This window comes from Ahaetulla prasina, chromosome 1, assembly GCF_028640845.1.
Source record: "Ahaetulla prasina isolate Xishuangbanna chromosome 1, ASM2864084v1, whole genome shotgun sequence".
Classification (NCBI taxonomy): domain Eukaryota; kingdom Metazoa; phylum Chordata; class Lepidosauria; order Squamata; family Colubridae; genus Ahaetulla; species Ahaetulla prasina.
Genome location: NC_080539.1, coordinates 274,622,451 through 274,637,076, shown reverse-complemented (window position 1 = coordinate 274,637,076; position 14,626 = coordinate 274,622,451). Strand labels below are relative to the sequence as shown.

General features: G+C 36.0%; 1 protein-coding gene across 9 annotated transcripts in view; it reads right to left on the bottom strand.

Moving 5' to 3' along the window:
- PARVA (parvin alpha) overlaps positions 1 to 14,626 on the bottom strand; it is a 78,604-nt gene that overhangs the window by 24,807 nt on the left and 39,171 nt on the right. For all 9 annotated transcript variants that reach the window (XM_058160082.1, XM_058160075.1, XM_058160068.1 and 6 more), the window contains 4 exons: positions 5,405 to 5,494; positions 5,237 to 5,307; positions 2,531 to 2,633; positions 1,743 to 1,883 (listed from right to left, as the gene is read on the bottom strand). In XM_058160082.1, coding sequence (XP_058016065.1) covers positions 1,743 to 1,883; positions 2,531 to 2,633; positions 5,237 to 5,307; positions 5,405 to 5,494 — 405 coding nt within the window. The remainder of the gene's footprint in view (positions 1 to 1,742; positions 1,884 to 2,530; positions 2,634 to 5,236; positions 5,308 to 5,404; positions 5,495 to 14,626) is intronic.

Sequence of the window (14,626 nt, the reverse complement as noted above, 5' to 3'; positions counted from 1 at the left end):
ATCAACATTATTCCAGCGAGTTTGGTGTTGCATGCTTCTTGTGATTTAAGAGGTTTCGGCAGCTGAATTAAGTACTATCTATGGATACCTCGGTGACATTCCTTTATCTGCACTATTCCAATGTTGATTTATAAAATATGAGAAGGATATTTTTTAATTCATAACATGCACTTAATTTAGTTTTAAGTATCATAATGTCTGCAGGAAGATGAATGAATCCATTTAGCTCGTACCCTTGAGCAATAACTTACTAAACAGAATGACTCAAACATTCCTCACAAACTTGTTAAGAGGTCTTTCACAGCAGTCTTTGTTTATGTACTCAACACTAACAGGTATCAAAAGACTTATTATAGGAAATTTCTAATCGGCAATCATCAAAAGAAATAATTCATAACTATATTCTAGCATTATTATTATTATTCCCTTAACTTGAGATATCCATGAATACCAGGTCGAAGTATTTGATGTTAAGCATGCTTCAATTCAAGATTACCCACATATTATTGAACAACAATGGAATAGTACTAATGAACTATTCAACTGTATTATTTGTCTAAGTTTGATAAAAGGTCTTTTGCAAGCTACTATGAAATACATTCCAAACAATAGATTTTTTTTTAGGCTATCTACAGGACAAATATGCGTACGCAAAACAGCCTAATGTATATAGAAGTATTTTCAGTCTTCATGGACGATGATCCAGCACAATATTTAGGATAAAGCATGGAGTATTGTCCCATATACAGGAAGTCCTTGACTTACAACCATAGTGAACCCAAATTTCTGTTATATGTCATGATGCTTGGAAGCTGAGGCACTCACGTGATATTTTTTTGCAGCAATTGTTAAATGAACATAGTGATCATTAAGCAAATGCTAGTTGCTAAACTAGCCCATTGTCCAATGCTTTTTGCCGAAAGCCACAACAAAACACTGGTTTCTGGCAAAAATGTTGTAAAACTATGGGATGCTACAAACGGCCATAAATGTGGGTCAGCTGTCCAGCGCCCAAAATTCAATCAACTGGCTGGGGGGAGAGGCAAAGACTGCCATTGGAACTTCAGACTTGGGTCTTAAGTATCTTTTGAGGGCAGGGGGAGAGCAATCCATCCACTTCAAATGGTACTAAGTGACTGGTCTAAGTTGAAGATTCTCCTGTACTTGATTTGGATGAAAGAATTCTAGTTTTAGATATCCTTTTAGCCAGGAATACTTCTGGGAAAGTCTTTTTTTTTTTTTAACCTAACTCAGCTAACTGGAAATTGAAAGGAATAGACAGAAGCATGTCTTGGATATGTCTGCAAATTCTTTGCAGAATTTAAGGAGGAAAATGTATTATAGGATTTGCTCCAAAATTTGTGAGAAAATTCTCTGGGCAAGTAACAATACGAAAAATAACAATATTACATAGTCTAGACTTTTTATTTTCCTGTGAATCAATTACTTTGGATTTTCTTGGATGTAAGTCTTTTTCGCACTTATTGTTCTACAAAGCCCCATAGCAAATTATATCAGAAACCAGAAAAAAGACCTCTCCAGTTTTGAACCCACTATTCCTTGACGAATGCAACACTTTGCCTTCATTCATGAATGCTACATGGCATGTACCATTGGAATTTAAACTCCGTACAAAAACATTTTTGTACAAAACATTTCTGGTTCTTTTCTTATTTAATAAATTTAACACAATTTTAATGTAGTATTTATAATGCAAATTGTACTGTAAATAAATAACTTACAATCCACATTCCATTTGATGCTCCTTGGAGGAAGCTTAAGGGTTTCATTGATCTTTTCAAGGACTGTCTGTAGCTTCTGTTTCTGAGCTATTTCAGACTGTGTGACTTCAGCCACATTGAGTTTCTCACTCTCAAGCTTCTCTGAAGTGATAATGGAAGAAAAAACAAGTCTTTGCCTCAACTCCACATACCAAGTTCAACGTGAAGACATCCTCTTCCATATATTCCAAAATGGATTTTCTATAGGGAAACTAATTTAAAATTTCAAAAGTAACCACTGACAATTCACCAAGCAAATCTAAGTACAGTAAGGAAAACCTCTCCTTCTATAGCAGATTTCTAATAATTTAATAAAGTACAGTGATTTCAATACATTTTACATTTATTTCTTCTAAATATTATATCTGACAGTATTGACTAATGAGGTTCCTAGATAAAACAATCTATAATATTTTACTAATGTTAATTATAGTTATTGCTTTTTCAAAACTTTATAGTATAGTTTTTCTCAAAAATGGCCTATAAATCTGGATGTCATCATTAAATATGGTAGCACTACAGAAAGATAAATTTCAGAATGTAACTGAAGTTTTCAAGTGTCAAACTTCAGAGAGATGTCTAATTTAAGATGCTGAGTAAAAATAATTTAAAATATAATACAAATATAAGGAAAATGGTTATTTGCTGTTTAGACATTATTTCTTGGGCTTTTTTTTTTTTAAAAAACCCACTCTATGTAAAAGCAAAATTTCATCACACACATGCATGAAAATAAAATTAGTTCTTACCAAAGAGTTTTTGCAGTACTTGTCCATCATACATGTCTTCAGCCAGATCTTTTACAATTATTCTTTCTCCCACTAACACATCGTTAATCCAGTCTATTAATACCTTTGTTAAGAGACCAAGATTTAGCAAATGTATGTTGTTCAAAAGTATGATGTTCAAAACAATAGGAAAAAACTCAACATAATTTACCAAAGATGCAGTGTATCAAGTTAAATACAAGAATTAAAATATTGATATTGAAATATTAGTATTTATGACTGGTGTATGTTATATTGTATCAAATATGTTAAGCTACACCATTAAAAAAAAGCTACCCATTTTTCAGCTTCCCAAATATTGAAGTTATTTTATAGCAGAATCATATTTTTTCTAATCAATTATCAGTAGACATAACAACTATTTAATGATGATTACTGGATGAGAAGTTACTGGGTAAGACTTAAAATATAAATTATTGCAATTCAACAGTGAAATTCAATGGAACTTAAAATATAATTATTACAATCCACTAGTTAAATTCAATGGTATTTAAGCATGAGGTAAAGACATCCTCAAATCACATTCAGCTCCTAGTAACCAGATGAACAGAATTATGAAGGTTTTTTTGGGCAATGATTCAGAAGGGATATCAATATCAATTTTTTTTCAGTTCTCCAATCAGTACTAAAGATTAATCTACTTAATATACATGAAGTAAACAATGAAACTTAAAAGAATGTTCTTCACATTCCAATATTTGCTCTCTCAGCAAATAAATCACTTACAGTAAATTCTATTTTTAGCTTTTTTTTGTTCATAGAAGAAAATGTTGGACTCAAACTCTAATTTTTCAAGGAGATACACTTTCCGCTATTTAAAAGCTATATGTAAGTTTTGAATAGCAGAAAAAACTCTCTTTCACTTTACGCAAAGTGGACATGGAAGTGTCTTCGAAATTATCTCAATCTCAGTATCAAGAACTTTTGAAATAGTTTGACCGTTCTTAAGCATATTGTTAGAAAAAATATTAATTGCTTAGAATTATTGGAACTATCATTTCTAAAAAAAGGGACACGGTGGCTCAGGGGCTACGACATTGAGCTTATCGATCGAAACGTTTGCAGCTCAGCGGTTCGAATCCCTAGTGCTGCCATGTAACGGGGTGAGCTCCCGTTACTTGTCCCAGCTTCTGCCAACCTAGCAGTTTCAAAAGCACGTAAAAATGCAAGTAGAAAAAATAGGAACCACCTTTGGTGGGAAGGTAACAGCGTTCCATGCGCCTTTGGCGTTGAATCATGCCGGCCACATGACCACGGAGACATCTTCAGACAGCGCTAGCTCTTCGGCTTTGAAACGGAGATGAGCACCACCCCCTAGAGTCAGCAACGACTAGCACATATGTGCGAGGGGAACCTTTACTTTTACCTTTATCATTTCTAATTTCAGCAGCACTAGAAGTTTAGCTGATTTTTTTTTTATCTTCAAAAGTCACTAATATTGGATTCAGATGAAAGGTAGGTAGTCCACTGATTTTATTAAATTCCTATCAGGCTTTCAACTCACCAAGAAAAACCTGCTACTCATCACATGAATTACAGTTTAGAAATTATGGTGAAAACTCCCTTTGGGCAACTAAATTAAATCTTATTTCATCTCACAAAATGGGCACTCCATACCAGTTAACTGAAGGCAGTGGTGGGTTGCCCCCAGTTTGGTCCAGTTCTTGAGAACTGGCAGTAAAACTGGCGGAAGTCTCCGCCCACCCACCCGGACATCACTATGGACAATCTGCGCATGCACAGAAGCTTCTGCACATGTGCGCTCCTGTTGTGAACCGGTAGTAAAGGTAAGTAGAACCCACCCGATTGAAGGGAAAGATGATTTTCAGGAATTTGAACTTTATTTTGTAATCCTCCAAAAATCTGTTCTAGAAGCTTGAGGGTTCCCAGGAGCATATGGGAGGGACTGCAGATTGTAGGAAAAATTCACCAAAATAGTTTCTCCACCTTCTTTTAGTGAATTAAAATGAAATTATCTTCCATTGATAGAATATTACTTTTTCAATTTCAGTTTATACTGTGGCATTCCCATTAAATTAAAAAATCGTCTATTGTTTCTCTTAAAAACTTCAAATATGTCTGGTTTTAAATAAGTTGACATTCAAACCAGGAGAAAAATATCTGAAGAAAAGGAACTGCAATAAACTCTTTTCTTCCCACATGCTAAAGAATATTAATTTCACAAGTCTTTGGTGCCTATGATTAAGGTTTAAAAAATGCAGATTGTTGATTTTCAGTCACTGGGTATATTTTTAGTTCTGCTGTAAATATGAATTATTCCATTTTTGTTCGGCTATCATTTGTTGTTGTATTTCAGATTATTTATTTGTTTATATCTTGGAAAGTCTAACAGAGTTAAATAGCAAGATTAAAACTATTTTAAATAAATATTTTACCCATTTAGAAAATAAAATAAGGAATCAGTGTTAAAGCTATAATCTGCAAACTATTTTGTGCTAAAGAATCAAGTGATTCACTAGCCATTTGTCTTAAAGGAAATATATTTTACAATGAGTAAAGACTTGAGTAAATGGTGGTAGGAGAAGGCTGGATGCGATCCAGTGACACAAAAATAAAGTTCAAGAGAATGAAACACAGCTTACTTTATTTTGCCTGAATTTTATAGACTACTTTCAAAGTGTTTGAAGGTGAAAGAACAAGTATTACCTTCATTAGTTCCTGTAGTTTTGGATCACTTCTTGAATTGGGATCAATCATTGTTCGAACTTCATTTTCCTCTTTGAAAAAAAATGGAGAGAAATGAAGAAGGAAGATTCCGCATAAAAAAGGCATACTTACGACCAGTTTAAAGGAAAAAAAAGTATTTCAAATTACCTAACATAGTATCTTCAGGATCTAATTCAAAAGGAATTGGACTGAGTGGTAAATTTATGGCATTTATTCCTTCTTCCTGTAGTTCAGACACTGAAAGGAAAGGGGAAAAAAGGTTAGTGAAATATAATTTTTTTTCTTGACATTGCAATGCCTTTTGGTAGCAATAAAGAGTGCACTTTTGTGTTCTTATCCAATGTTGAGACATAATTGTAAAGTGAAGTGAGCAGGAAACGAAATGCAAAACTGAGAAATAACAGTAAAAAGTGAAAATCATGGGTCATTGAGGACTCTCATGACTGCAACTTTCTGCTAACTTTCAACAAGTAATGTTAGTGGGGTTGGAAGTTGTAAATCCTGAACAACTTGCAAGCAGGCCAGAGGACTTGTGGGTAATGGCCACCCACAAAACAGTTCTATTGCGATAATCATGCAAAGAATGCATGTACCCATTAAATCACTCAAAACAATGTGTTCTATATGAGTGTTTTGAAAACTGAAACCGCACCACAACACTCCCTCCTCAACCCACATCCACTCATGTGGCACCGCAGCAAGCCTGAATCCAGTCCCCACAAGAGCCTCTGCCTTACTCTGCAGTACCCACAAGTCCTCTGCCCTGTTTGCAAGTTCCCAGGACTTACAACTTCCAGCCCCACTGACATTGCTTGTTGGAAGCCAGCAGAAAGTTGCAGTCATGTCAGGTCTTCCAACAACCCGTGATTTTTGCTTAACAACGGCAACAGGAAGTGTGGGATTGCAAGCAGGCCTGAGTTGTTAAGCAATATGGTCACGTGATGTCTCATTTTATCATCATTTAGCTGCATCACTTAGCAATGGCAATTCAGGTCCCAAGTACTCTTGTTAAGCAAGGACTATCTTAAATGTTGCACATCTAAGATGCCAGTTCTGATTTACTTTAGAATTACTGCAGAAAGAGTGCCAACTCTTATGTACGTGTAGATTTCTGCTAGGTAGATTTTGGGGGATGGGGCCCAGGGAAGATATGCAATGTTTTGGAGGAATACCAATTCTCTTGCTCCCTTATATCTGTGGAACTCTTCCTATTTATGGAATTAAATCTATAGCCTAATCATATTCAGCAGTAAAATGATCCCCAATTTGAAGAAGACACAAAAATCGTCAATGAAGAAAACATTCCTGTCCATCACTAATCTAGAAGCAGCTTTCTTTCCCCAAATAAAAGTATATAAATAAATTCTGCCCTTTAAAGTCCCTAGAAACTGATGAGTCTATCGGAAGGCATAAATAGCAGTGTCTGCAAGGTTTAAATTAGCTTAATTTCTTTAGTATATGCAGCCATGTCCTCCATGCTGTGCTTTATTAGACTTTTTCATGTCTTTTGATGCCTATTTATATTTCCTTTCATTAAGTGATTTCAAACATTCCATCTTGAAGGCTTCCTACTATTTTATTTCAGATTATAGGGAAGAAAAAAAAAGGAGAAGCTACTACTAACAGTTAACAACACACTGTGCTGCTCAACAGCCTTGGAAAGTGGGGGGAAAATGTCTTTGTTTGCTTTGGCAAGCAATTACTGATCTTTCCTAACTAGCAAAAAGAGATGAATGAGGAAGCCACATATATTTTCTAATTCTGTAAACACAATCCTTATTGTTTAGGCCTTGGGTACAATGGGCTCGCTATTTGTTTAGCCCAGTTCTGTACCAATATATAGTTTTGGTTTCCAGGTGCTCCAAAGAGGAGCTAATATACTTTAATTAGTACATAAGATGGGATTTGTCAAAAGCACACCTGACCACCTACAACCTACACAAGACTATTGAATCCAGAAGCATCCCGAAGATGCACATTGTGTTTTTAGAAACTGTGTAACCCCATCAACATCAGTGACATTCCATTACACAAATAATATAATTTTCAATCCAAAGAAGCATCCATTTTTCAATATAAAGTTTGCTCTCCCTCATCCAAAAACTGAATAAGTGTGCCAATTCATGAGTTCCATGGCTTCCAAAGCTAAGAATTAGTGGAAAACAAAGGCAGTGTTGTATGTAATTCGCAAACTGTTGATAATGAGATTCATTATACAAATGGCTTATTTCAGTGGTTTACATTGCTCCATGTGTGCCCATAAACACATCCTCTGGGGATTATCAGCCTGCGGAGTGGAAGTGAATCACCCCATATTACTTAGATAGACAAGACTCATAATGTGCCTCATAAATCCAAGCCAGAAAGCTATGATAAGGGAACATCATGATCAATACTACCAAACACCACTGAAAAACATACACGATTATTCTAGCCATATTTATTGATCAGGACATACAATCCTCCTTTCATCTCCAAAGCAGGACATGCAGTAATCTAGGCTGGAGAGATCTAGGTAAAATGCTTTGCTCCAAAATTATAAAGAGTTGAGACATTTCCTTTTTCTACCTCATAAAGATAGTTATGAATAAATGATAGAAATTTCTAAAGATGACTGTCAGTAAGGATTGGGCATTGATATTTTATGCACATTACAATTATTTACTGATTTAGATGCATTTACCTGCCATGGTTCAAAGCATCTTTAGACGACAATATACCTGCTGTTTTAATATAGGTTAATATATTAACCTATATTAACCTATATTGACTAGGGCAGTGTTGGTGAACCTTTTTGGCACCGAGTATCAAAACGGGAGTGTACGTGTACATGCTAGAAACTGGAAGAGCGGCGGTCTTCACGCGTGCATGCGCACCGGCCAGCTGGTCTTCATGCACGCATGTGTACCAGAAGCCGGAAGACCAGGTGACCGGTGCACGTGTATGCTGGAAACCGGAAGAGCAGCTGCCCAGTGTGCATACGTGCACCGGAAACTGGAGGATCATGAGCAGCTGCTCTTCCAGTTTCCAGCACTCATGTGAAGATCAGCTGGCCGGCACGCCAGAACCCGGAAGAGCAACGGGCAATGGCTCGCGTGTCCAGAGAGATGGGCTCTGCATGTCACTTCTGGCACATGTGGCATAGGTTCACCATCACAGGACTAGGGCGTCTGAACATGAATATGAGTAATACTGTCTAAAAGTGGTATTGGCAATTGGCTACAGTCAGACTAAGTGCATAAAGCCATCAAGTACACAGACTAACCTTGTGAACACTGAACATAGGTAACTGTGGGAAAGAAATGGCATCAACACCACTTAGTTACAGGCGTAATATGCCTCCAGTCCCTCCCCCACTCTTCCTCCCTCCCTCCCTCCCTCCCTGTGTGTGTGTGTGTGTGTGTAAAATACCACCTCTTTTCCTATCCAGTTTTCAGAAACAATTATGCATGCAGAATTTTATTTCATATAGATGAAACACCTTGTGGTTTTTAGTTTTTTAATCAAGTTTTACAATTATTGTTTATCAATACATATTTAAAAAATAAAATAGGATAAATAAATGTTGATATTTATTAAAACCAATGTACCATTCTAGTACATTGGTTTTAATAAATATCAACATTTATTTATCCTAGTTTTATACAGTGATTATATTATTATTATTATTATTATTATTATTATTATTATTATTATTATTATTATTATTATTATTATTATTATTATTGACCCATAAAGGGAAATTCATTTAGACCAGTCCCCAAACCTTGCATGCTCACTGTGAAATACAGAATTAGTAGTCCAATATATCTGCAAAATATCGAATTAGGGAAGTTAATATAGAGCACACCTTTCATTTTTATTGAGCCAATTACTTTTTCAGCAAACGTAAGCAATTCAATAAATTTGAAAAATCCCATGATCCACATCAAAAGGAAGTGGCAATGAAGATAAGTAGAAAAATACTAAGAAAAGGCTACATATTTAGTTTGCATGAATACTTGTATGCACACATTAGATTTCATTTAGTTTGTGTAATTTTAAAAATATAAAAATACTGACATATGCACACAATATAAAAACTGTTTTGAGCTTAGCAACAAAATTCTAACAACTGATAATTAAGTGTGTAAATGTATTATTGGGAACAAAATATTTGTTTCACAACTCCCATAGAAATATATTTGCAATTACACGGATGGCTGTTTATGAGGTGTTCATTCAAAATAGTATCTTCAGAATGTAAACCATGCATTGTTAAACAATAAATGTCCATTCATTCTTAAAAGACTTGATAAAGGAAGGAAGAGGAGATGTGTTTACAATTGAAAATATTTTTCAGAAAACCATCTGTAGCAGAGCTAAGTCCCACATCCATTAATTGCTGACTCCAAGCCAATCACTTCTGAAAGTGAATACACTATGCAAACAATCTGATGATGCATTACTACTTATTCTCAGAAATGCCCATTTTCCATGGTTGCATAATTTTTCTTTTAAATAAAACATAACTAATAAAAAAATCAGAAAAAAACCAGCACAGAATTGTTTGGAATATAATGCAAATTAAGGGCCTGGCATCTTGAATTTTTCTCAAATGCTCACTATTTTATTCCATCCTTGTTTTGTTCTACTATCGATTATATGGAGCAAATCAATGTTACAAAGAGATTGATTAAAGGAAAGAGTAATATAAGATGCCCACTACATAATTATTCTTCTGACAAACACAATTTTGTTTTCATTATAATGTCGATACTACTTTTATACTTATATTTTTACCTGCAAAGAGAAAAACAAAATATGATTTGTGTATAGCAACCCTCCTTGTTTCCCAAGTTGTGTTATCATATTTATTATATTTCTATATTTGTGGATTCAAAAACAACTCCAAGTAGTTTACAACATATAACGAAATGTGGATGATTCTTTTATGATTGCACAATAAAGTACTGATCCAGAGACTTGAAGGGGCAAATTTTGAAGTCTCAAACCCTTAAAAAGTTCTTGCCGTAAAGATGACCTAAAATAATATGTTGCTATGACCATGAAAGAAATTCTATTAATTAGAAAATCCCTCAACCATCTTTACACATTCTGGGGTCTCCCAGTTGTCATGGATTCAACTCGCGGTTTTCTGCTAAAACAGCCAAGCTGAAGTTGATCTGAAATTGACTATATTTAGAAAAAGATACTATGTAGAAAAGGCTGAATGAAACTTTTCACCATCCCAGAGTAAAAGGCCAACAAAAAAATTGGACCCTGAAATTGGTATGTCAATTGGAGGGGGAGGGGAAGAGGGGAGAGAAAGCATGAATAGTTGATTGATTGATTGACTGACTGACTGCCTGACAGGTAAATATGCCACTTCAATTCAAGCGGTTTATAGCCTCTTGCAGAAAAAAATAAAGTAATAAAAGAGAATAACAAAATAGTGGAATTACAATAGCAAAAACACTAAATTAAAGATCACAAAAAAAAGACAATTGTGAGGCCAACAGGAACAACAATATCCAAGCACAGGGCAGGGTGGGACTTCCAATTTGTACTAGATTCCCTCTCAGGGCTGTTCACATTGAAGACTTTTACTTTATCCAACTTTTCTTTCTGATGAACAAAAAAAGTAGGAGGTGAAAGAGAAATTATTTTAAAAGAGGATTCAATTGCAATTGCTTATGTTTGTATTTATTTAAACCAGTTGTTTTAATATGCTGTCACACCTACACCCTATTTTATTTGTAATATTTTATATTACAAATCACTTTGGGGAAAATCACAGTTTTTAAAGGTGGCTAGGAAATCCATCATTTAAAAGGAAAAAGCTTTAGGGGGTCGAAACCCGCAATCCTTGCCTTTCATGACTAGATTCTCAAATGGCAAAACTGGCTGTGTTTGGGTGAATTTTGGGAAGAAGAGAAAAGAAATCCTAGATAATAAAATAGAAAAGCTGGGTTTATAATTGTATGTATCTTTTAAACAGAAAACCTGAATCTATAGTGTGCAGGCGATGTTTCAATGCTCTTAAATATTAAGGATGAAATATTTCAGATTCAAAGGACTAAATATAGATTGGATTTTTCATTGGGCACAAAGATAGCACCTGACCAAAAAACCAATATCCAAGTACAACTTTTCCTGGTGCCTCAACTATGGAAAGCAGCAGTGTGAGCCCAAGAAAAGAAGACACAGCTGGTTTTAAGTTGGTTCCAATAATGTTACACAGGCACGTGTGTGTCTTCTGAATCATATTTTGTGTTTTAGTCTGAAACTCTGACAGTCCTACTAGGTGGTATCCAGTCTTTCTGTGAATGGGAATGCAGGAACAAGAGCTGTACTGAAACAAAGAAGAATTTGATCAAAATTTCCCTTTTACTCTGCAGCCTTTTGTACCACTTCTCATCTTCTCTGGAGGAGCAGATATTTCTCCAGGTCAGCATTGGAAGAAGATGGGATTGGCAAAAATTACCTTTTCCCATTTCCAGTAGGACAACCCATTTTGGAAGTCTGCTCATGATTTGCATCCAACCCCACTGTGATTCTGAAATAATCTGAGTACACACATTCAGCACATATCATTTAACACCAGTAGTAGGACTGTTATCACTGTCAGCTATTCTCTTTCTAGCTAGGATATTCACTCTTTAAAAATTTCAGCTTTAAATACCATAAACGTGCATGCACAATTATATTAGTTTATTCAATATATTTTCCTGATTTGTGTGTGTGTGTGTTAAAGCATGAAGGGCACATGCAGCTGTTCACAATAGAGGCTCTTGAACACATTCAAAGGGCTTCCTGATCTTCACATTGGGAAACCTCATCAAACACGTTCAGAAATAATAATGCACAACTGTGAGAGGTCAACTATTCCCAGAATAAAGAGGGCCTGAAATTAAAAAGTGCTTGGTGATAAAAAAAAGGTTGTTATTCTAAAACATGAAGCAATTTTGACAAGAGTTGGGAAACATCTATTTCCAAGTTTCAAAATGGCCCTGCATTTTAGTTATTGCTGATCTGAGATTGTTGGGATTAATATTCCACATTTCTTTGGAAAGGAAAAAAACCCCACATTTTTCAGTTTATTTGAGGTAATTTCATTAAACTGTTGACCTCAATAGCTGTTACTACCACACTATCACAGCAAGGTTAATGCAACATTAAAAACAGTATTAGCTAGCAGAAAAATTAAAATGTAATAACCAAAAGAAAATATTCAAATCCTTTGGGCAGATAATCAGTCACAGCAATAAGCCTGGGGGGAAAATCAGCAAGCAGTGCAGCATCCCTTACCTTTGAGGCAAAAGGCTCCACATCCCATTGTACACTATCCAAGTCATCATTTGAACAGCTAAGAAATCCTCTTCTTAACCGCTCTCTCTTTTGCTGTCTTGCATAGCTGTATTATGCTTCCGAATCCATTTCTTGACAGAACACTCAATGCATATTGCACCTCTAAGCTCAATGCATTATAGAGTTGACTGACTGCCTATATAATTTAATATGATACCACAAGAGACTCGTACACCATCTGCAGAGCAAAGTTTGCCAGTCTCATTTTGGCAAAATTTCATTCTGGAAAGCTGAACGTTTGACATACTGTGCAGCATCATTTATCCAACTAGCTTACAGAATTCTTCAGTCATTAAATTTTATTAGGATGAATATTATTATAGCAGCAGTGAAGGCTGGGAGTGCATATACTGAGAAACCAGGGAGCAGCACAAGGTAAACTCCCTCCCTCCTTTTCTCTTCAGTTTTTTCATTGCTTGATCAATATCTACCCTCATAATACAACTATCAGAATCATCCATTTCTCCTCTCCTGGATTGCCTGCTTTTTTTTCTCTTGCACCTCCTTTGTTTTTCTCCTCTCCATATCCTATTTATGCCCTCACACGGAAGAAGAGGTTTAAAAGAATCTGCAGGTCTTCACACTGACATTCAGGTAAATATAAGTCAACTACATGCTAGTATACATGACTGATTCGTGTGCTTTGGTTTTCAAGCATCCCCAATGATTTAGATTATGTGTGGATTATGACTTGCTCAAAAAAAATGGATTTATATTTTAACCTGCATAGTAAATGAGTACTTTGATTGTAATGTAACTTTTGGGCTCTATCTTTAGATCCTGCTCCTAATTCTTTGTAGTTCTCAGTACATCACTCAAAGACAAATAATGGACAAACCTACAAAGTGGAAGGGAAAACCGATAACACAATTTCCTGCTTTGTTTCCTTATCTTTCTCTTCTCTTTTCAGAAACAGGCAACCTCTCTCTGAAAAGCATGTTTATGAAAAATCTGAAAAAAAGCTTCAAGCATCTCTGAGATTTCCCCCTTTTCTGTATTTGTCACACATTACTATCAACAATGGAGAAATCATGTGATAGGGTCAGTTGAGTCCCCCTCTTTTTTTTCTCTAATGGTGCCAAAGCAAGATGGTAATCTGTGACAGGCACCGGAGTTAAATGGTTGAGTATGTTTGAGAGGGTTGTGGGATGAAGGTTGTAGGAGGAGCAAAGAGGATCTTCTGGAGCTTTCAGTGGCAATTAGCAGGAGGGATAATTGGCGCTTCCAGAGCAGTTGGTGAGGAATGGTCCTGTGGGAGACCATTCAAAATTAGAATAAAAAATGGTCCAAGAGCTGGAAAGAAAGCTAGAGCTTTCGGAGCTGACGGGCTAGATCCAGAAATCAGCTCTTGGTGATAGCCATAACAATAATACCAATGACCATGGCATATGCTGGATTGGAGTCACCCATCAGCTGCTGAGTGCTGGGCTGCCAGGTGCTAGTATGGTGGTAGAAACTTGTCTGATGGTAGAAGCAATACTTATTATTGGCTGGTCTCTGGGTGAGCTGGAGTACTGGTAGAAAGCAGGGATCGGAGCAAGACCAGGCTAATGCATGAGAAAATTCTTCTTCTATCTTCTGCCTTTTCCAGTGCCTTGCTATATTTCATTTTCAATTCATATTTTAAGAGATTAAATCAGTGATGAAATCCAATTTTTTTTACTACCGTTCTGTGGGCGTGGCTTGGTGGGCATGTTGTGGCTTGGTGGGTGTGGCTTGGTAGGCATGGCAGGGGAAGGATACTGCAAAATCCCCATTTCCTCCCCACTCCTGGGAGAAGGATACTCCAAAATCTCCATTCCCACCCCACTTTGGGGCCAGCCAAAGGTGGTATTTGCTGATTCTCTGAACTACTCAAAACTTCCACTACCGGTTCTCCAGAACCTGTCGGAACCTGCTGGATTTCACCCTTGGATGAAATATATAATAATAGTACAAGTGCTAAACTTCAGTTAAAATTGTAGAGCTCCATAGGAGGGCTTTTTAAAAAGTCTGATTTTTCCACCTCCTGAACTACAT